Here is a 23,415-nt window from a genome sequence, read left to right as displayed (position 1 = left end):
CGAAGTACTCTTCATTCACAAGAATAATGGCTTTTATCTCAAGACCCTATATCATAAGGGAAACTCTTCTATGCATCCTAAACATCCAGTATTAAAAGGAAAGGGTGATATGAGAGTTTATAAGAGATGGCAGCATTTAAGTAGAGCTACAAAAGTACTCTGTAACACACAGTGGTAAAGCTCTGTTTAAATATTAAAGACCCTGACAAAAGTTCAATCGTGTTATCAGAAGTCTGTCAAAAATCACTAAGTCACTAAAGGTCAGAGGGAAAAAATACTTCAGTATGATTATTCTGTTTGAAGAGGAGTTTGGTAGCTTGTGTCTTGTGAATCGGTGTCATTAGAGTAGTAGCATGAACTGTAACAATGACCCTCTCGGTTTGAATCGGACTCTGGACCACTGTTGCACATCGACACCCTCACACTGCGCTTTATAGACATGCTAAGGATGTGGCTCCATGGATGGCAATGTAGGTCTCTCAGCACAGACTTTGGTCCATACTAAAATATCTGAACAACTTTAGATGGATTGGATTGACACTAAATGTTGTCATTCATTTGTTTTGAGTGGGAAATTCTCACTTCCTTTACCTTACTTATGTGATTTCCTGACCTTCCACCAAGTGCTACTGTTTAGTCAAAACTTTCATTTGTCGTTTATGAGAAAATATCTTCAGGACTAATGATTTTCCCGTTAGCCTCTGCTATGTTTGTTGCTATTTAAAAATGTGTTACCATGCTAATACACTTCATTAAGACAGAGAACATGGTAAGCACATAGATTTTAATTCAACCAGACAGTGAACGCAATAAGACGCCCATTCTGTCCAATGAGAATTGTCTAGCCTCTGGGTTTGCTTCCTGGTTCTGCAGCCCACTCAATATGCACAGAACTGTTTCTCCTACTGGCCCTGCCAGTGACTTCAATCTCCGCGCATTGACTACACGTTGTGATTGTTTTGAAATGTGACGAGTAAGAAACATTTTATTAACATTTTGTTATGTATTCAAGCTCAGCATCTAAACATTTGACATATCAGTTTGAGCCCTGGATATAGTCCATGCAAAACCATTTGGCCAGTCAGAGGAAGTCCCTACTAGTCCTAAGGTTAATTGGTATCAATTTGGTGAGCTGAGGTTGAGAAAGGAGAGAAGAGCTAATATGGACATTCAAATATTTTTTAATTTATTGCAAGTCACATATTGAACAATATAATGGCACACCATTGTCTGTCCCTAATCATGCAGACCTAGCATTTAGCTGTGAGAGTTGATACAGCCTGACAGATCAAATAGCCAGGCTATAAACTCAAACTACGTTAAGCTTTTTACTGAAAAAGAAAAAATGGAAAAAGGATTTAAGCAACTGTAATAGCTAGCGAAAACAACTTAAAAGTTATTTCCTGTATCCTCAAATTGCTAACCCTAACCCTAACACTGCATCACATTAATAAAACCGTTAGTTTGTTGAGTTGTTACTGAACAAAAAAGCAGACACTGCAGTGCTTTAAAATGGCCTTCCAGTGTAAGCTAGTGTGAAAATGCCCATCTGTTTTGCTGAGAAAGCACACTAGACTTCACACTGTGAAAAGACAATCACAGGTCGCACATTTAGCAGCTAACTTTCCAAGTTTGCAAGGCTTTCTGTTCAGATGTTGTTCTCTAATCAGCAAATACCCAAACTCACATTCAGATTTGTCACGAAAACGCCCCAATAACACAACATCTGCTATCTACCTATTGAAAATCGGTCATCACAGCTAAATTACGGCTATAATCAATTGTCGCCTGTTCCCAGTCACTTAAAACCAAAACTATTTATCGGATTCAGGGACTGTCTACTACAACTGTTGACTCTGTAAACTCTGTGGAATGATTAACACAGTGATGATTATGACAATCTAACACTGATAGGGTTGTTTTAGGGTCTAAAGTTTCACCTCCTTCTTATTATCTCAGGGTTAGTGTCTTAAAGTAAATAGATTGTCTTAAAAGCTCACTTTCAGTTGTTGATACGTTTTGCAAGTTCTGAACACCTCGATGTATGTCTGCATATGTGGCCATTTGTGTGATCTTTTGACAGGAGCAAAAACATTTTGGAGCCGGTTCAAGCCCTTGAAATTAGCCATGCAGACTGCTGACCCACATTTGGGACTTCAGCTGAGGGAAAAGGCAACCAGGAAGTTGTAAAAAAAAAAAAAAACCTCAGGAAGTGGGGAAGTACTTCAAGGGAAAACAAAAACCCTCCAACTTCTTGTTTTACTTGTGGGTTAGAATGTTGTATCGTCTTTTCTCTCAGACTTAAATAAATGCTTTCTAACCTTTCTAAATAGGGTCAGACAGGCTAATCTGCTGTCTTGCTGGCAGGGAGGAGACACCATTCACCCTTACCTCCTCTAAATGTAGACAAGGGGTCAGCGCTGTTCAATCAATGCACATTTTCCTCATTTCTTTCTGGCTGAATGTGGACTCAGGCCTAATAGATTAAAGGCTACCTGTCATGCTCCCATGGCCAAGTGGTATTAGGCTATACTTCAGACCGTACCATTCATCTACACCCAGATTAAACTGTGCTACAAACACACATTACACATCATTCATCCCCTTTTAAAAAGTAGCCAAACATGACATTTTAGTGGGGTGCTGTTGTGCTTTTTTAAGCACGTGTTAAAGATTACAATCTGCGCCCTCCTCCCGGTCACCACAGGTTTCTTTCGGTTGCCTTGCACAGCCCGACTGCTTATGCTGCTGCCGTCGTTAGCCGAGTATTGAGCTACCAGCTGACCTACTTTCGCTGCTCTCAGCCGCTCGGTCCTGTTTACAAGCCACTGCCAGCGGAGGATGTGGAGTACAGTGCCTGGAAAATAAGAGGGACACCAAGCCCCGCAACTGAGCGAACACTACCACGGATGGAGGTGTTCGGTCGTGTGTCGTTCACAAATTAGGTCTGCCAAAAGCCACAGACGGGGCTCGCCGGCGATTAATAACAGCGCGTTATTAACTTAGGCGTTGTTATGCAATGTAACGCTTTCGGCGCTCGCTCCCGGTCAGTCAGAGGCTGGTAGTTGCGTTCGGCTGCTATGCTGTACTTTTTTTTAAGAAAAGAAAATGTCTGCATTGGTTAAAGTTGAGCGTGGATCTTTGTTTCTGCTGGGGACCCGTTGTCAAGGTACGTGTGGTTTAATTAAAGCTTTCAGGGTGGTTTCTTTTTTTTCGCGTCACTCTTTGACAGACGGAGCGCACAAATGTTGTCATGTCGCCGCTCATTGTTTATAACGTCAAAGTTCACCAGTGGCCTCTTTTTCATTAGCAAAGTAGAAGGTGGTCAACCGCCATATCCAACACTGAGCTCATCGTCTTCTACGAGACACACAATCTGTAAGGCTGGAGGTATATATTCTGTCAAATACAGGACTCGGTTTTAAGCAACGTTACAACCAGGCAGCGCTCTTGAATGCTGCTCGCATGTTTTCAGCCCTCAGTCATCAAGTGCCCTGGTTACAAGGTTGAAATAACCTATTTCCCTCCTGCCCCACCTCCTCCTCCTCCTCCTCCTCTGTTGTACCACCGCTGATAACATTCATGGCATAACACTGAAGGGATTTTCGTCATTGTGTCGTCTTTAAGATGGCTAAAATGTTAAATGTCACCGGAAAAGAAATCATTAAATGATTTCCTTCCACGGGCTTAGGTCAGGCTGATGTTACCCAACCTGGCAGCATTAAGACTGCTGGAGTTCACATTTCTCTGACTAACCCATTGTTTTCTCCTTCACATGGCATTTTGGGCTTTTTCTCATTTGCAGTTGGTGTGTATTACTTTACGGAGAGATAGATTTACAGTGCTGAAGTGTGGCAGAATTAGTTATTTACCGTATACATACATGCGTACATACTGGGATGTTAAAGGGTCATTGAGAGCACTCCTTGAACTTCCCACTTTTTTTTTTTTTTTTTTTCCATGTGTAACCTATAGAATTGCATCCTGTTTCCTTTGCCCTTTAGGGGAGCTTTACATTTACAGAAACCACAACAGAAAACTGTTGTTATAACCAGCAGATACATTTGTGATCACATAGATGTTGGATGTTTTTTTTATAGAATAACATTTAATCATATGGGGGAAATGGAGCAAACTAACTTCAGTCTAATTAAAATGATTTCAGAGTACATGCCAAGCCTGATCCTAAAGCAACCAGACAGAGATACATGTTACAACAAACCTCTCCAGATTGACTCGAACTAAGCTTGTCCAGGCCCAGTTAATGTTTACCTGACAGCTTGAGCTGCCGGCTCAAAACCAGATGCAGGTTGAGGTGGTCAGGCAATGTAAACTTTTACACTGGCAGACAGTAGCAGTCACTCCCCCCCCCCCCCAACCCTCCCAGTCTCTAGATGGATTAGCAAGTAGCTTAAATTCATCTATCAGCACAGGAGCAGCAACAACACTTTGAGCTCTCTGGCTGGAATGTTTTCGAGGCAGTGGTTTGCCTGTGCATGAGAAACCCTGTGAAAAAGTCTTATACAGCCAGCAACGCTAAAGTGTGCTGATGATAAACATTTATTTTATTGTGAGTTGTCAGTTGGGACTTTATGGTCTAGATCGTTGCTCACGTTCGGCCGAGAACGTGATTGTTTTTTTTATTACAGGAAGTGTGTATGTTTTTCATACCTGTGTGTCTTTATGGATGAATATTGCTTTGTTAATCTTTTACGAAGCCTTTTTTTTTTTTTTTGCAATTCACACAGTTGAAAGGGTGCCTTGTTTTGTTATTGAGTTTTGCTTGTGCTCTAAAGTTGCTTTGTGCATTTTCATCATAGACTGTAGCTGGCATTTAAACTGTCTGTTTTGAAATGTTAAGCTGACCTGGTGATGTTCATCGGGTGTAAACTTGGTTATTAATGATAAATCGGTGGTTTGAGTCACTTATACTGACCATTTCTGCTTTGATGATGACAAAACAAAGAGTGGGTGAGATCGGTATGGATTTATTGTGATTAAAGCCAGATCAATACTCTATTTGTGGGGATGACACTGAGATTAGGGAGTAATCATATAACTGATAAACATACATTTTTCTGACAAAGACATGTAATAAAGGCAGGATATTTTGCAATTTAACAAAAAGCTTTACTGGTCAACATGACATCAGTGCACAGTAACCTTCACTGGGAATTTAATGATTGTAAATTACCTAAAGCGTCCTTTTCTGCAATATATGTAAAAAGGTCATTAAGGTGCAACATAAACGCCAATACTGTTATATCTGTGATTGGCCTGTATCGCCAGATGATATCGGCAGAACCAATATATGGGTCAGGCTCTACTGTAATTGTGATAAAGATCTGGAAAATGAATTAAGAAGCTGTTTATGGACCGGCTTGTTTATTTCCAGCAGATTATACACCAGACAAATCTTGTTGCTTCAGCACATCGATGCAGAAACCCAGTATTGCCAGAAAGCAGTCCTGCTCCTTGATTTGCAACATTGCCATAATGGGGCCTAAGATGCCTAGAAGTATCTCAGTAATAGTTGCGTCATTAGCTAGTTAGGTTTATTCAGTGTCGCCCTAATAGATATATCCAGTTGATTATTTATAAACCAGCACTGTGCTAGTTTTAAAAGGCGAAAACATGAATAACTACCTAGTTTCTGAATGATCAAAATCAATGTTTTCTTCGGTATTTGGGCATTCAGTACCTCTCTGTGACCTAGCCAGTAAATACCCTCTATCATAAAACAATTCAAAGCGTTAGACCTATAGGTTAAAATGTCCCGGATTTTCTCTTATCTACTTCATGATACTGGAAAGACTGAAAGATTATAAGGCGGAAGATAATATCCGACTGTGACGATACAGTGAGTCAGATGTTAATATTGCTTAGTATGGACACAAAATGAAATGTACATTGACAGTATTTGCTAGCCATCGTTATATGAAAAAGTCTTCCTTATATCCATCATAAATTACATTTCTTAGAAAATCAGTGCAGCTGCAATCCTTGCACGCTGAGGGTTACAAACGCCCTGCACCTCAATCACTGAGGCCAAACAGGTATTTTGTCTTTGACAGTGAGGGAAATATCTGCTGTCAACATCTGTCATGTGTGCTCAGGTCATTTATGAGCCACTGTTATCATCTTCTGCGTTACTGATGGTATCAAATAAAACCTGTTTGTATGAGAGCTGTAATCCTTCATTAACTGAGAGCCACACACAGGTGTTGATAATCCTTGAATGAGGATCGGCCAGATAACACAACCTTTGATGTTGTAGCGACCCAGATAGTTTTAATTTTTGATTTCCAGTTGGGCTGAACAATTGATCTCAAAATACGTCACGATGTGTCACAACAGACGATTAATAAAAGAAGCAATGTGGTGATACAGAAGCGCCAGCAAATTTTTCTGATGTCAAGGAACATGCTAGTTTGGTACAGAGCCCACCAAAAACCATATCATCATCATCATCATCAAAAGTTACAATATTAGTAGTTACTCAAATTGTATATAATAACTGACAAACAAGTACCATGTTCAGTGCCTGACTGCTTGAATAGCCAAAGGTATAAAGGTAGCACACTGACAAATCTTCAGGACAGTTGACTAATTTCAGCAATTTATTCCATCCATGTCAACAGTCATGTTATGTCAATGGTTGACATGACCAGAATAAATTGGTGGAATTGAGATTAGTCAACTTCCTGGACATGTGTCTCTCTCTCTGTGTGTGTGTGTGTGTGTGTGTGTGTGTGTGTGTGTGTGTGTGTGTGTGCTTGTGTGTGTGTGCTACCTTACACCGCTGGGTATTCAGCAGGCTGAATATATGACTTTGTTTAAGCACTTCAAAACAAAACAATGTGCATACCATCAAAGATTAACTACTACTGGCGCCAGTACATTTGAAGGGAACGTGTTATTTTCAGATGTCTTTTCGTACACTTTTTTCATGTATATGTGCTAATGCCTTTTGCCTCTGGAAGCTAACAAATATACAAACTGACAGCATTATATCGTATGACAAGCTGTAGGGTGAGGTGTGAGGTTCAGGTGTGGGAGCAGGTGTTTTTCCTCCATTAAACTTTAAAATGAAACCCACACGCTTCCAAGAAAAACATTGTTATTCTCACACTGAGTTTCCTCCTTGAAAGAGCAGGAGTGTCCATTCCTTCTACAGCCTGTTTACATACAGTTTGGTCATGAACTTGACATTCATGAGTTCAGCTTGCCAGTCAAAGGCTTTAAATACCCGAGGACACAAGTGTAACTAGACTCGGCTGTTTTTTAGCTGTTAACCTTGCAAGGTGTGGTTTAACCTCCTTACATTCAAAGAATGCAGGCTGATATGGGAGGTGTCCTTTTACACAGCATTGCAGAGTGAACGTATATAAGTTAAAGCTGCAGAAAGCCATTGTTGATGCACAAAAAACAAAAAAACAACAAAAGACATTTTCCCAGTAGGTCAAATTTAATTATCAGTATTTATTGATATAATTTTGCTCCTATGGGGAATTAGGCTTCTCTCATTTAATCAACAGCAACTCAGACAAAAGTTTCACATCTCAGGAAATTATATTTTGGGAGTTGGGAGGTTTGAGTCTCAAGTTGTTGCACTGTAATCCGTCTAAACGGTAGTTTGGGCAGTAAGTGCGGACAGCGCTGCAGTAAATGCAGAAGTTATATTTCCGATTAAGCATTAGTGTTTCCCTCAGCCATAGCAGAGAGAGTTTGGATCAATTTTTCAAACAATAAATTCCTGTACCGATTGAAGTCATGGGTAGTTCAGCGTCCTGTGCTCTGTTTTCAAACTTTCTCCCTGCTGCTTCCCTGCCCTTCCTCTGTCATGTGTTTGTGTTGGTGCGGACAAGGGAGGAAAAAAGCAGACATCAGTTTGTTTACATTAATTAAGCCTCTCATGGAAAGGTGTCTCGGAAAAGTCGTTCCTACCCACTAAATAGTTAAGCCTGAAGGTTGGGCTTCAGCATGCATATCATCGAGGATGCATGCGATCGCGGAGGACATTGATTGCTCAGCCTTAATGTTAACATTTGACATATTTACATTGATCTCCCATCCGAAAAATAAACTGTCAGCTTTTGTTTGTTTGAAGTGAAGATGAGGGAAAGTTTGGGGAAATGGTGACTACATGGAGGTTAAGGTCTGGTAAAGGCTAAAAGGCTTGTTTAAAGCTGAAGCACAGACTGTGATCATGGTTCAGAATCGCTGACTTGAAGTAGGAGACGGGATGTGAAAGTGGGCCCCCTGTTTTCAAGTCAAACACTGTCCATACACTACTTCCTGCATTGGCTCTAAATGCTGTCAATGTATTTCAGCATTGTTAAAATGGATAGTTGGCTGCCTTAACAACCGGTTATCAGTTAATCATTGATAGTTTGTATGTTGGATGTTTTTCCATTAGAAAGCTGTTCAAACCACTGACATGTTGTATGTTACAGAGTGTGGCTACATTTGGAGTTTAAAGTTCAGACAAAGTCAACACAAAGTTACCTGAATAATACTAAATAACACCAATGAATGACTCAACAAACAAATCCAATCCATTTTGAGGCTAGAAAATGGCTAAAATGTATTATGTCATGCCAGTATTTTGTGTTGTATTTTATATATTTGATAAGAAAGTGCTTTTTTATGTATTCGTGCCAATCTTGCCTAATACCAAGTTCGGTGTATGTGAGCATAATTTATTGAAGGCACAGTCGAGCGATGCATTATCTGCTGGTGGTTAATGGCAAAAATCTACACATGCTGCTTCACAGTAGGAATCTCCCTTTTTTTATTTTAATGTGGAGCTGAGAAAATGTGACCCAATATATGAGCTTGAGTTAGGGAGCAATGAAGCAAAATATGTTAGTCGATTTCTTTTGGGATTCTGACAGGACCTTTACTGTGTAGCACTCGGATCAAGCGTGGAGAGTTTGTTTGTGCAAAACCCAGGAAAGGGGAGCGAATCAGAAAAACAATGATGTGGCTATGTGTTGAATCAACAGTAGGAGTGCATGGAGAAGATTTGACTTGATTTAAATTAGAGGGATTGTGCGTAACAGTGGTCTGTTTTAGCATATCAACAGATGTAGATACAATCTGTGAGAGGCATTCTTCACACCACAGAAGGATTTTGAATTAGATTATATTAGCTGCTATAAGAGCGTGGATTTCAGCGCTGATAAAGATGAAGTCTGAGCTAAACTGTGATATTAAACATATTTTAGCTACTAAGACAATCTAGTGACAAAAATGTATTTGCTAATTTAGGAAATATGTGTTCGCTGAGATTGATCCTTAGACATTATCAGCAGTAACATGAGGGGAAATACAACAAGGGTGGAAACGTTTTTTCAGCAAGACATGGGTGTTTAGTCATCCATACATCCATCAGCTATAGTCGCTTATCCTAGAGACATGCGTGGGGGGATGGAACCAATCCCAGCTGAAGTGGGGCGGGGAGGGCAGGTTGCCGATCAATCACATTCACAAATTTACATTTCTGTAAGTCACACAGTGAACAAGCGGTCTGTGGCTCCCGCCATTCTGGCCAGTGGTTATTAACTGAATTGGTGCTTAAAGGCCAGCTATATACAGTTAGTTGTATGTTTGTGTACGCTTTAAGAACATAGAACGAAGAGTGAGTGAAAGGACACAAGAATAAGAGCAGTTTGTTTTGGTAGTTAATTATTCAGAGTTGCACCACACCACTCTTAAATTTCCATGAAAGTGTCCCCCTTCTGACAATGAGTCCCAGCTTAATTGAAAATGATGGAAAATGCAATAACTGGTAGTTTCCCCTGTGGCTTCGTGTGTGCATCACTCTGTGTACATGTGGAATAAGGACAAACCCGCAAAAACAAAGACGACTGGCTGAATTCACGTTACCCTGCAATAACTTGGATATGTAATTGATGTATAATGTCAAATATTTCCAGACTATAAAACCACAAAGCAATCAAGGTTAAAGGAAAGTTGTGTGTGTCGTTTTCCTACTGGAAAAAAAACATTTCTCTTTGTTATTGTTACTATTTCAGACTTAGATGATGATTATTATGTTGACCACATAAAGAAAACATTGTCCTATTTGAAGTGCAATTTATCAACGTGTTAAATTAAAGACAGCTGTATGTAAGCCTCGAGTTTGGGTTATAATGGAGGTGTCTGCTCCATGTTGTCTAAGCTTGCCTTTACACAGAGGATGTGAAGGAGGTGGCTGCTCTACGCTCAATTTTTTTTTATGCTGGGTTATCAAAAGAGGTTTCTGCCTCAGACATTTTTCTAGGTCAGGGGAGCTCCTCCTGTGCAAAAACACTTCCTTAGTGATGAAGCACTGTACAGAGGGAACTAAAGGAAGACAGTAATTGCACATTACATTGTATTATTAATGGTTTATCCTGCAAAACACATCACATCCTTTTAGTAAATAGAAAAAAGGGAGATATTTTTTATACAGATGAATGAAGGACCTTCCTGTATTTTCAGGTCCAAGAGAAAATGCCCACTTTCAGGATGTTGCAATCAATTCTGTCTGTTTTCACAGGTTTTGGCGTTTCTTTGGTGGAGTCGAGGAGGCGGCGGGCTGCTGGTCCGCGGTAGGTTTTTCCGAAAGAGTGTTCAGAAGAGGTCAGCGCGGATGGGACTTATAAGACTACAGAGAGGGCCTGGTTGGGAAAGGGAGTGAGTATGGACAACCTTTCTGACTTCGGTGGCCCCTGTCCATCCTCCCGCAGGGAATGGGAGTGAGTATTAAAACTTCTCCGTTTTACTTGGTGATCTTTTTGTATTTTTGATTCATGGTTCATATTTTAAATCTAATTTTATATATATTGTACACAGTCTAAAATATGCTAAAAGATTTCCTGGGTTGGGATATGTTCCAAATATGACATGACATGGGTTCTAACGAGGACCAATTTGGCTTTGGGAGGCACACTTTTTTAGATTGGAAGCTCTAATGTGTAAATAAACAGTTATTGATCAAAACTTTGTTTCAGCATTTAAATCCAGCTGGCTTTTAAGCTTACATGTATAAAAAGACATAATTCAGTCATCAAAAACACTTCTTCCTCCTAAATCAAATCAGACATCTATCATCCTGAATTGTGCAACTGAGTTATTTTGGCTACCAGTTAATGTCAGAAAGAGCTGAAAGCAATACAGCCTTTGTCATTTTCTCATTAAAAGAGCTCAGCTATTTGTCTTCCTCTCCTCCTCTTCACTTTTTAATATTTCAATGGCTGGCATATTTCGAGCACCATCAGAGCTCTGTCTAAATACGTCCACACATAATATTATTTTCATAGCTTCTGAACAATAGTTCACTGTGTCACACAGCTTTTATTATTAATCCTGTGAAATAAACAGTCTTATGAAAAAGGGAGCTGAGTTATAGTTGGAGACTCTGAAAAGTTTTTCAGTCAGACTTTGGCAAAGTAACTGTTGGACGTGCATGAAATTGTGTGGGTTGACTAATTAAGGAATAAGACGAGAAAAGAAAAAATGTATGGTTGACAGTGATTTCTAAGATGGGTTGAGCAGACTTGGCATTCAGCAAACTTTTCTATAGTCTTGAGTTCTCAGTATGCACTGTAATACTACAAGGCAAAGGGGAAAGTAATAAATAAGAATGTAAATAAGTGTAAAAATACATCATGAAAACGTATTTAACAAGGTGAAGAAATCTCTTTCATGCATATTGCATAGCTTTTTCTTCTGAGCCATTTTTTTTTTTTACCAGCATAAAGCATAAAACAGGAGTAAATGCTGTTACTTATCTGTTTCAAGAGGGAATAGCCTCCCCTATGAAGCCACAGGGGTTCAGTAATAGACAGAACCATACTGTGTACAGGCTCAGTATCTTCAATATTTAACATAGGAATAATGCCTTTTTGTTTAATTCATAAAACAGAAGAAACAAATAATGTACTGTACTGTTTCTTGTAACTTGTACCATATACATGTATATAAATTAACCACTTTTATTTCTGTTTCATACCACTTAATCCCCTCTTTCACTTATCAAACCAAAAATGTTATGGTTTCCCTTACTGACTATTAGCTCATCAGGCTAATGCTACACTGTTTGTCTTATTCTACCTCTTTTCTAGTTGCAACACATGATGTACATTGCAGCCTAACATGACAAAACACTGTGAACCAACTGAACATAACAATTTCTTATCTCTCACTGTAGTAACATGTATAGATTTACTTGCTACTAATCTCTATAACCCTTAATGAACCTGTTATAGCAGACAAAAGTCCACATGTGCTGTTCTGGCCCTCAGACAGTAAAGGTCTCTGGCTGAGCCCTCCCACTGCTCTTAGACGGAGCAGATGGTGTTCAACTAGCTGCCATATTTTTTTGTTGTTATCAAACTGTGTGTGAAGCATTAACAAATAAATATATGTGTGTGTGTGTGTATGTATATATATATATATATATATATATATATATATATATATATATATATATATATATATATATATATATATATATGTATGTACACACACACACACACACACACACATATACAGGATGTTTATATGTCACTGTTAGATATGGGAGAAGGAATAAGGCACCTCAACTAGGTTACTGTGATATTGGTACAGAATCACAGCAGTAGGGATCACAGTGGGATCACAGTTTGTCTCTGTTAAACTTAATTTACCTTGTGTCCCTCTGCTTTCCAGCACCAACAGCTGCGTGGATGATTTGATGGACGAAGATGAAAAAGACAGGGCAAAAAGGTAGAGTCTAGTGTGTATGTTTGTGTGTGTATGTCTGTGTGTTTGGACTTTTGTCCGAATGTATATACAGCCCATTACAGCATATTTGCATGTGCCGTCTGGAGAACACAGGTCCCAACTTGACTAAATCTGTTTGTCTTTTTGTGCTCTTTCTGTAATTGGAATTGAAAACATGCATTTTAGTTACTGATTTCAAAAGAAACCTGAAGGTATAATGTCACATTATGCATAGGAGTGAAATGCATGGAGATTAATGGCCACCTGAGCCCATTTTGAATTAAAAAATAGACATAATTGAGGTAAAAAATGTTCTTTTTGTCACTTATTGCTCCTGCTTCCCTTCAGCTGCCTTATTCCACCCATTAATTAGGATGAAACACATTTACTAATTACACAAACCTCGATGTAAGTGTTCTAAAATATTTCAGTGATTCCAGATTAGTCGATATTAAAAGAGCCCAATCAATTCACAAATTTAATTATTTCTCCTATCAAAGTTGCATTAATCATTTTTTGGGCACAGGGGGGGCAGAGCTGACAGCCACACAGCTGCGATCGCAAAGAGCTGCTTATCTACACATCTAACAGACATGAGGTCACATTAGAATTAGAATGGTTTGGAAGCGTTTTCTCGCTCTGTCTTTATAACATATATATATGTTATAACTTCTTAACAGTTATTTTACGCAGAAAAATCTCTACTCTGTTAGTTTTCAGGAACAGGCACCTCTATCTAATTCCTTTGTCCCTCCCTGTTATCTGTTGCTCTGCTCTCATTACTGTGTCCTTGTTGCAATCTGAACAGGATAAATGAGCACCCATCTGCTGAGCTTTTTACCTGTAATTCCACTGGTTTCTAATTGTTTTTGTGTGTCGACGCTGCAGGGCATCTCGTAACAAATCGGAGAAAAAAAGAAGAGACCAATTCAATGTGCTCATCAAGGAGCTATGCACCATGCTGCAGGGTCAGGGCCACCCGCGCAAGATGGACAAGTCCACCATACTGCAGAGAACTATAGACTTCTTGCAGAAACAGAAAGGTAGGAAAATGCGACACATATATTCCCAGTTTGTAAAAGTTATTAGTTGATGCACTTCTTGAGTCTCAGTCACGTAACAAACTTAATCCTTGTCCTTGTCTCTTTCAGACATCACCGCACAGAATGAAACCTGCGATGTGAGGCAGGACTGGAAGCCATCGTTCCTCAGTAATGAGGAGTTCACTCAGCTAATGCTGGAGGTAAAGTTCAGAGGGGTTGTGTTTGTAGCTCTCACATCGACTGATACTGATAATAAAAAAGATAAAGGAAATAATCTCCCTAAAATGCCAATGGAGAGTTAGGCCGGATAACATCATAAGAATCAAATAATATTTTCACTGTTACTGGAAGTGTAAGAACTGTGAGGCACTTTAAAGCAGGTAGGGAACCAATACAAAGTAAATAACAGGACATCAACAACACATGTCAGTATATTTTTGCAATGCATGCAACTAGCACAGATGATGATGATCTGAGACAATGTCAGAGTGCAACTTTCTGTTCACCTTGTGCCGTTCAACACACAGTAACCTCCTTGTCTTCTCTCAGGCCCTAGATGGTTTCCTGGTTGCGTTAACTACGGATGGCAACATCATATACGTATCTGACAGCGTGTCTTCACTTATTGGCCATTTACCGGTAAGTGAGAAAGCTTAAATGAGTTGACTTTATTCTCTTGTACTGTTTTTGTTGTTGTTATTTGTCTTTTATTTCTCAGCTTCAGGCATATTCTCATCCAAGAATCCAAACACATCTCTCTGCCCACATCATTGAAAAAGATTAAATACATTTTTTTTACACATATCTACAGGCCAGTATTTGAGTTGAACTGATAAATTGTTATCTGTACTTGTACCTTAGCGAACCTGATTTGATCAAGGGCGTATAGGTTTTTCATTTAATTTATTTGTGTTCCCAAAATGCATTTACAAAACAAAGCCTGAGTACCATATAGAGATTTTCACTTCGGTTTCTAACTACTCTCATAGTAACGTTATCACTATTTTAGGATCGTTACAATTAATTTCATATTGTGTGAAACAAAAACGTATAATATATACTTTTCTTTGATCCAAACGGCAGCTTTTATCCCAAATACAATCTGGACTTTAAAGCTTACGTACCATCAGTTGATTCTGTTTTCATTTAGTTATCAGTCAATTCAAGGAAACATTATTTGAGTTATATTTATATGGTGAAATCAATCTGGGTTATTATGACACCAATATAAAACTAGATTGCACTCAGTAGAGCGCACACCTCCGGCAAGGCCAAACATTACCACATTAGAATGTATTCACTCATAGGTACCAGCCAACTCAATACACCAGATTGAAAAAAGTTAAAAAACATAACCTCAGTGGTGGAGGTAATAACTGAAATAAACCCACATTCATTCAAACTTTCGCACTTTTTGATGAGCATCTTTGTCCGTCTCCTTCAAAATGATTCAGACTGTGCCCCTATCACCTGATAGTGTGTAATGCTATAAATTAGGACTCATAGCAAACATGAGCTCAAGAAACAGTTTGATCCGTTAAAACTGCAGAACTAGGCAGAACTGGGGGTTTTTGACTGGAATCCTTCGGGACCTCACTACGCTGGTTGAAAAGCACTAATTAAAATGGAAACAGAAAACAATGATATGAAGTAATTAAGATCAATTTGATGATAATGTCACCTGTTATTATCTTGCAACTTCTACTTTTTGGTTTATGATGTACTGGCCAAAAGACTTACCATCATACCTTCTAATCTCTTGCACCAGTCAGATATGGTGGACCAAAATATCTTGAATTTCCTCCCGGAGCGGGAACACGGGGAGGTGTATAAGCTGCTATCATCCCACATGCTGATGACTGACCCCATTGCTGCTGACTTCCTTGACAGTGAGTATCCTACCGGGCGGCCTCTCTGCACACGTCTGACCCCTGTCTGCGTCTGTCTGTGTCTATTATATCAGGAGGTCAACAAAAGTTCAGCATGTAGGAGATAAACAGTATATATATGAGTCAGTGCTGTAATGCTCAATATTCTGCGTAATGTAAGGTCCGTCTGAAACACAAAAACAACACTTGACTCCTGATATCAGTGGTCTTGCAGAACTCTTTTCCAAGTGAGTTTGGGTTACAGAACATCTCCAGAGATCACGCTGATACTCAGAACGTAACTTGAGACTCTTTATATTTAGAGCAGGTTGCTGAATCGGGATCTAAAGTTTATTGGATTGCTGATTAGTGTGTAACTATGATTAGCTTTTTAGCTAATAATAGGAGCTAGCTTAGTATCATAGTTAAGACTTTAAATCACTGTTCTGTTAGCACGGTAATCCAAAGCAATGTAGTATCTGGGGCTCAAGACACTGACCTTAATCCTGTGTTACTATTGGGCTTTTCCGAGGAAGAGAGATGCTGAGTGTCTCGCTCTGTCCTTAGCCTAAATAGCAAACTGTCACAGAGCCATGTCTGGAGCGATCATCACGTCCCGGGGCACATTTCAAAAGAGGCATCCACATCTTTTGCGTGTCTGTCTGTGCATCGGAAAGTCTGTCTTTAAGCAAAACGACTGCCTTAAGGTGAAGATTATGCTGAATCATGTTACATAAGATGTGGATTTTTTTACATTTAACCATTGGCTGAACTCGCATAAATAGCTTCCTCAATTCATGACTACCATGGCCTATGCACCTTAACTTGAGCTTCTGTGTAACTATCAGCTCAATATGCACACTTCTTGTTGAGGTCAAAGTGTTTCATCAATAAGTTTTTTCCTTCATAGAGTTCACATCGGAGGGTTCATTTGTTATGCTGTCAAACCATGAATCTGCTACTCTGACTCTCCCAATGGATGTTAGAAATGTATTAATGAGTGTATTGCAATGTTGCATAAGCATGGTGCCATAACCCGCTGTTGGTGTGAACCCTTTCTTTCTCCTCCAGCTATTTGAATGCTTAATAGCAAACATTAGTAAATCTATTGTGGAGTCTATTGAAGAGCGATGAATACGTTCCCGTTTCTGCAGCAAAACAATTACACCAAAGATCTTCCTGCACTGCAGATCCGTCATTACTGTGTTGTTGTTGTTGTTGTTGTTGTTGTTGTTTTCTTAAAAAAGATATTATATAATTAAAATATGAAAATATATATTAATTCATCTAATAAAGGCAGAATTAAAAAAAAGACATGACTATGATGGATCTCTTCAGCAATTCATATAATCAAATTATCAATACCTGTTCATCAAAACAAGAAAAATTATTGACATGTGTTGATCATATTTTAATTTTTATATTCATTAAAGCACATTTTCTCCCATTTTGTATAGTGTTGTGCTACTTTGTAAAGGTTTGCAGCAATTAATTTTTCCAAAAGAACAACTGAGATTTAAATTGGTCCTTGATTTACCTTTAAAAATAAAAAATCTTCATTGTTTTTGATATCTGGGGACACATTGCTGTGCAGCTCATTAAGCCTTGTGACAACTTACTGTACAGTTAAATAAACTGTATGGTGAATAGGCAGTTAACCTTGAAAATATATATCCTCTATTTTTCAGGTGAGGCACATATTGAATTTTGCTGTCATCTAGCCAGAGGTAACATCGATCCAAAGGAGCCGCCTATATACGAGTATGTCAAGTTTGTCGGAGATTTCAAGTTTCATAACAATGGTAAGGATCCTTGTTTCCTTGTTCACATGACTTGAAAGACGTATTAAACCATGTAATATATATATAAAAAAAGAGTAATTATCTTTAAAGGGATTCAATTAAGATAAAAAAAAAAAAACAGAACTAACTGTATGTCACCCCCGACTTCTGTCACACAGTGCCTACATCTTCTTGTAACGGGCTTGAGTTGACGTTACCAAGAAGCCTGCAGTCGACGCTGGAGGAGCAGGTCTGCCTCATCGCTACTGTACGATTAGTCACTCCACAGTTTTTAAAGGTAAGGACCTTAAAACATGTCACTTTGTACGTTTGTTTTTGCGCATCATGACCTTCAAGACACGAGAGAGATTTAGTCTGAGGAATAATACATTTTGGTCCATACTCACCCTGCTTTCATATACCCTCCCAGCTTTGGTTTGTTCATGAGCGTTTAAGTCGCAAAGATGTGTTATATTTTGCTGCTTAGAGCATTTAAACATATTGATTGCTCTTTGAAGTTTCAAGATTTATACACGTTTTTTGCTGCACCAAATAGAATCCCCAAATCACTATAATATTACTTTACCAGACTTGAGTTAGGGTTACATGAAATTAAAGTCAAAATCTTAACTGACTTTCCGAGTTGTCATTCCGTCTTAAGGGGGGCATTCACACATATTTTTTCCATTTGGGAACAAATTTTTCCGATTATTCCGACAACACATGAATGCATTCCATTGTGCAAAGCTCTCTCTGGAGACGTGGCACACTGTGTACCTTCCAGCTGATTACATCATTAGAGTTTGTCTGATCCCAAAGGTGCTCTTCAACTAAAATCTGGACACTTGGCAAGTTATTGAATTACATTTGGGTCACATCAGGATGTAATGTTAGCATTAGGGTGTTGACTTTAGAAGTAGAAGTCCAAAGTGTTTATAACTGTTTGTATTTTTTTTCTGCAGAGGCAGGTGGCAGGTCTTTTTATAATGATTTTTTAAATTATTTTTTTCCCTGTGCAATTTTTTCTGCCTTAAACTGTGCTGGAGCTCAGAGAGCAAAATTTATTGGACAGGCTTCAACTCTCCCCTGCTACTTATTCCAAAATGTAAAAGAGACTGATTACACTCAGTTGCCAGATGGAATGAGTGTTACAGTAAAGTTTGGACCATATGGCATGGAATATTTTTTTTTCTTCACATACTCAGACATACAACAAATCCAGGGCAAATACTGATTTCGAACTCTACACTATTTTTCACAGTTTCTCCCACAGACTAATTAAATTCATCATGAGTTTTTCTCCACAATATACTGGAACGTTCAAGGTTAAAAATAGTGTGTAATAACAAAAAGGCACTATTACTAAAAGCAGCGAGACATGCCCTCTCAAACCATTTCGAGATGTGTTGGATGTGGTAATTACTTTCTCACTCTCTCTTGTTGTTTAGGATTTGTGTAATGTGGAAGATCCTTGTGATGAATTCACATCCAGACACAGCCTTGAATGGAAGTTCCTGTTTTTAGATCACAGGTAAGAGATTGTGGTGATTCCTTCATCTTTCCATCAGCAGTGTGGAGTTTGTCTTTCTTACATGTTTTATGATCTTTTTTGTTTCAGAGCTTCGCCGATCATCGGCTACTTACCCTTCGAGGTTCTTGGGACTTCTGGCTACGATTACTATCATGTGGATGACTTGGAGCTTATAGCTCAGTGTCATAAGCAGTGTAAGTTACTGTCATCTTCTGTCTGTTTGCTTATCTTACGCCTTCACATCCAAGAATCCGTCTTAAAAAAAATAAGTAATAGTTACATGCATGATTCCACTGCGGTATTGCACAGAAAAAGCCCCGACCTGTGACACTGATGTCCTTTTTTTCTCTCCTCAGTAATGCAGTTTGGAAAGGGTAAATCCTGCTACTATCGCTTCCTGACCAAAGGTCAGCAGTGGATTTGGTTGCAGACTCACTACTACATCACTTACCATCAGTGGAACTCCAAACCTGAGTTCATTGTCTGCACTCACACTGTTGTCAGGTGAGCCTCATTGTTGTGTCTTACAGTTTGTGCTCTGGCATCTGCAAAGGGAAGAAAGTGTGCACAAAAAGTTTTAATAAGTTTAGATTAAGATCAGTTTTTTTACTCCTATGTGTTGTTTTTCAGTTATGCTGAAGTACGAGCTGAAAGGAGGCGAGCGTTTGGCTTTGAAGAGCTGTCCCCGCCAGAGATAGCTCCCTCTTCAGTGAAGGTAAGAGTTCGGTGCCCTTCTACATTCAGTGTGTGACGTTGACAAGGTCAGCCTTTCCGTCATCTTCAAGTCTGAACATTACTCTGTGTTCCAGGCTCAGGAGCTGTACTTGGATATCTGCTCCACGCTGGACCCTCCACGGGACAGAAACAGCGGTGCACGTTCGGTGTCCTCCCACAGCTCCCGGAAGTCCTCCCACACAGCGCTGTCGGACTCTGCATGTGAGTCATCCTCTGCTCCCGAAAGTGCTAACTCACTCAACAGCAGGTCAACATGTACAGAAATCCTGCAACTGTATGGATGCAGGGGCTGTTGTGTTATTTAAAAAAAGATAGATTTTCTTTGTTGTTGATAAATTATGACTCCTTGACTCACCGGAGCAACAGTGCTCAAACTATAATTGGATTGAGAAGTGATAGAGCTGGTGGATCATCCTGTTTTTTGAAAATTTTGAACAAAGTCCTTCAAATAGAAATAAACACGAGAAAGATCTGAGAAGCCTCTGTGATCAGAGGTGAAACCTCTGTAACTGAGGAGACCAGCAGTCAATAAAACACCTACCTTAATGTATGTGGGTGGCCATCTATGATGAAATGTTTCCAAGGCTTACTTTGGCATGCCTTGTTTGTTCGAGCCTCGAGTCTCTCTGACTTCAGCTGCTCCTCCACCCACCGTCTAATGTACTAAAACACTTAACTTCCATCTGCATCTGTTTAGGAACAATACACACGGGCTGATTCATTACAGCTGCTGTTCATAAACATAGCTGCCGTCTCCTCTTAACCCACACACATTTGTGCACTTTCATTGTTTTCAAAGACATATTCGTAAAACTCTCCGAAAAGTAGTCAGTGGAGGAATTTTTTTGCTTCTTTAATTTGCGTCGGCTCGAATGAAAAACCTCCACTGAATGTATCACAGTTTGTGGGTTTAAGTCAGAGGCAGAATGAGGTGGCAATCAAGGGCTCGTGAATCAGCGGTATTGTTATACAACCAGAGAAGAAATGCATTTCATAAGTTGTTCTGAATTTACCTCAAAACAGGCTATAGTTACTCTAGCTGAAAACTCACTACTCTTGTTGCTTCTAGCTGAATCTCATTTATCTCCAGTGTCCCTTCTTTCAAAATGTCTGCCTCATTTCACTGTTTCACTTTAAGCTGTCTCAGAAGTCGAGTTAAGTCACTGCTGTAAAAACCCAACATTTCCTGATGTTGCTGCTTCATAGTAAAAGCTTCAAATTAAATACATAACGGGAGATTTTTATTTTGAAGAGATACAGGAAATGAAACATGTTTATCACCCAATTAGTGGAGCTAGTTTGACCACTACTCAAGACAAGCACATCATCAGTTAAAGACATACCTTTAGGCAGGTATCCCCCAAATTGCAAATCCCCTGCGTATTGTAAATACCCATATATGTTACGTTAAGGCTTGGCAAATATAAAGTCGGAATCCAGTGATCTCTACATCAACTGCATATTTGAAACTGCACATGGGGCCCTCGAGGGAGCTGTGATAAGTGATCAGCGTTGTCACCTGAGTCAGTGTCAGGTGGAGTTGAAGATTACAAGTCTGACAATGAAGATAATCTTAGGATATGAAGTTCGAGGGAAATGATCTTATCAGACCTCTGTAGCCTGCTACTAAGCCTGAGGCTTAAAGCTGGATGTTACATTAGCTGCTACTGGCATAACGCGTTTAAATCTTTGGTGGTCAAGTTGGATTGTGGGTAATGTAGGTTTTGACAAGGAAGAAGAAGCTTGGTGGATTGCTTCTTTAGGAATGAAGCACCTTTCTGTTTAAAAAACAACTTGAAGTTTTAGAACGAAAAGACTTTTTAATACATTTTTATAATAATTTGCCAGTAAAAGCAAAACAAAATAGGAAGATGATTTTAAAAAAAGATAAAAGAGAAAGAAATACAGATATGCATCATACAGTACAGTGGTAATTTCCTTGTAATTCATATATAATGAAATGTACCAGTCATGCTTATTCTATGCAGCGTAGAGTGAGCATAGAAAACCAAAAGTATGTGATTTCTATCTTGTTGAGGAGTTTGAGTAATTATTTTCAGCCCGGAGTGCTGCCTGCAGTCCTTCTTCTTCTGAGGCGGCAGGCCACGTTATGCCCTTGTAACAGTGTCTATGAAAAGATCCATAGTGGGAGGGTTTGAACATTTTCTTTATTTTGCAGCCAAAGAGATCTTTAAAGGCGAAGTATCACTTTTACTCAAAGGAGCTGTTATTGCCCTGACGACGAATGATTGACAAATTAAATAATTTACAAAACACTGTATCCCACTCACAAAATGAGTCAGTCATCAAGACGTTAAACATATCTTGCCTTTGTTGTAGTTAGCAGCTGTCAAAAACACAACAGTGATTATGATCTATCAGTACATATCCTCGGTCCGGCATTACCGAACTGTGACCTGTTGTCTCTTCTGCAGCAGCTAACTCCTACACAGAGGCCTGCACACCATCATGGCAGTCAGCTTCCATCGGGACAGAGAAGACATCTGCCAGGCTCCAACCTAGTAGTTCAAAGGTCAGTTTAAACAAAGTTTACATGCGTCTGTCTGTCTTGGTCTAGTTGTTTCCCACAGAACGTGTTATCTCCAGAGTTGACATACTGTCACAGATTGTGCTAAACTGTAAAACTTTTCCGTCTTCCCCTGTAGAATTTGGCACAAAGACAAAATTCCTTTGACCTCATTCCCCAAATGAGCCTCCCCCTTTCTCCTACCTGCAGCAAGCACTCCGCAATGGTTAGTGTTTAGACTTCTTCTCCTGCCTGTTACCTTCCTCTCATCTGTTTGTGTACTATATATTATTGTTATGACTGTTGCTGCTGTATTTGTTTATGTGATCTTTTGCTTGTGCCTACACTACCTCCAGGACCAGTTATAGGATTGTGTTATAAAACAGAGCGAGAAAGACTGTTTCAAAAAAAGTATCAAGATTATAACTGAAATTAGTTTTATGTTGTAGTTTTCCACATTTCGCTTAGATATTTCCCAGAATGAAGTCATTTCCTGACCTCTTTCACAAGTGCTTGATTCTCTTGAAATAATCCATGAAATGACTCGTCTTATCACAACTTCCATTTCCAGTAGCTCCTTCGGAAAACAAAGATAATTTTTTGGATTGTGTCTTTCCAGCAACAGCAAACGCAGCAGCAGCAGCAGCAGCAGCAGCAGCAGCAGTCGCAGTCACAGTCGTCCATGTATGAGCTGCAACAGCCTCAGATCTGTGTAATGAACCAGCTGAAGGAACAGCTGGAGGAGAGGACGCGCATTCTGCAAGCTGACATTAAGACGCAGCAGCAGGAGCTGCACGACATTAAGGAGAAGCTTCACTTCGCTAATCTCCAGGTAACGCTCCCACAGAGACACGAGAAAAAACAACTCTGAAGTAATTATGAAGACAAGAGGCCAGAAGTGTTGTTTTGTGCACAAGGAGAACACTTAACAAGATAAGCTGACTTTAGTCTAGACAAAATAAATGATTAGGCATTTACAGATCAGTTGTTAAAGGCAGGACGCGAAGGATTTGTTGCAATCTGTAAACACAACATTCAAAGTTGGCCCCGCTTTCATGCTTCAAGCACCAGAAGAGCACGACTCCTGACCACCTGCAGCCCTCACACCTTTGTTCTTTAACTGGCTCAAAGGTTGACGCCAAACGCAGATCTAAACAGATCTCCACAGATAGTGGGT

The 23,415-nt window shown here is 39.4% G+C and overlaps 1 protein-coding gene across 8 annotated transcripts in view; it reads left to right on the top strand.

The window, feature by feature from the left end:
• npas2 (neuronal PAS domain protein 2) overlaps positions 1–23,415 on the top strand; it is a 48,030-nt gene that overhangs the window by 16,696 nt on the left and 7,919 nt on the right. For 2 of the 8 annotated variants that reach the window (XM_030438414.1, XM_030438412.1), the window contains exons 1-17: positions 2,707–3,169; positions 10,547–10,745; positions 12,700–12,756; positions 13,642–13,796; positions 13,905–13,996; positions 14,346–14,435; positions 15,565–15,685; positions 17,353–17,466; positions 17,625–17,743; positions 18,894–18,976; positions 19,064–19,170; positions 19,333–19,480; positions 19,607–19,691; positions 19,786–19,912; positions 22,147–22,244; positions 22,378–22,464; positions 22,858–23,070. In XM_030438414.1, coding sequence (XP_030294274.1) covers positions 10,690–10,745; positions 12,700–12,756; positions 13,642–13,796; positions 13,905–13,996; positions 14,346–14,435; positions 15,565–15,685; positions 17,353–17,466; positions 17,625–17,743; positions 18,894–18,976; positions 19,064–19,170; positions 19,333–19,480; positions 19,607–19,691; positions 19,786–19,912; positions 22,147–22,244; positions 22,378–22,464; positions 22,858–23,070 — 1,752 coding nt within the window. In that variant the 5' untranslated portion in view covers positions 2,707–3,169; positions 10,547–10,689. Of the gene's footprint in view, positions 1–2,705; positions 3,170–10,546; positions 10,746–12,699; positions 12,757–13,641; positions 13,797–13,904; positions 13,997–14,345; positions 14,436–15,564; positions 15,686–17,352; positions 17,467–17,624; positions 17,744–18,893; positions 18,977–19,063; positions 19,171–19,332; positions 19,481–19,606; positions 19,692–19,785; positions 19,913–22,146; positions 22,245–22,377; positions 22,465–22,857; positions 23,071–23,415 lie in introns of those variants that run through there. The other 6 variants (XM_030438415.1, XM_030438416.1, XM_030438413.1 and 3 more) reach the window with 6 other exon arrangements.

Source organism: Sparus aurata, chromosome 13 (genome assembly GCF_900880675.1).
Source record: "Sparus aurata chromosome 13, fSpaAur1.1, whole genome shotgun sequence".
Lineage (NCBI taxonomy): Eukaryota > Metazoa > Chordata > Actinopteri > Spariformes > Sparidae > Sparus > Sparus aurata.
Note: the sequence above shows the minus strand (reverse complement) of the source record. Positions and strands in the feature narration are given on the sequence as shown.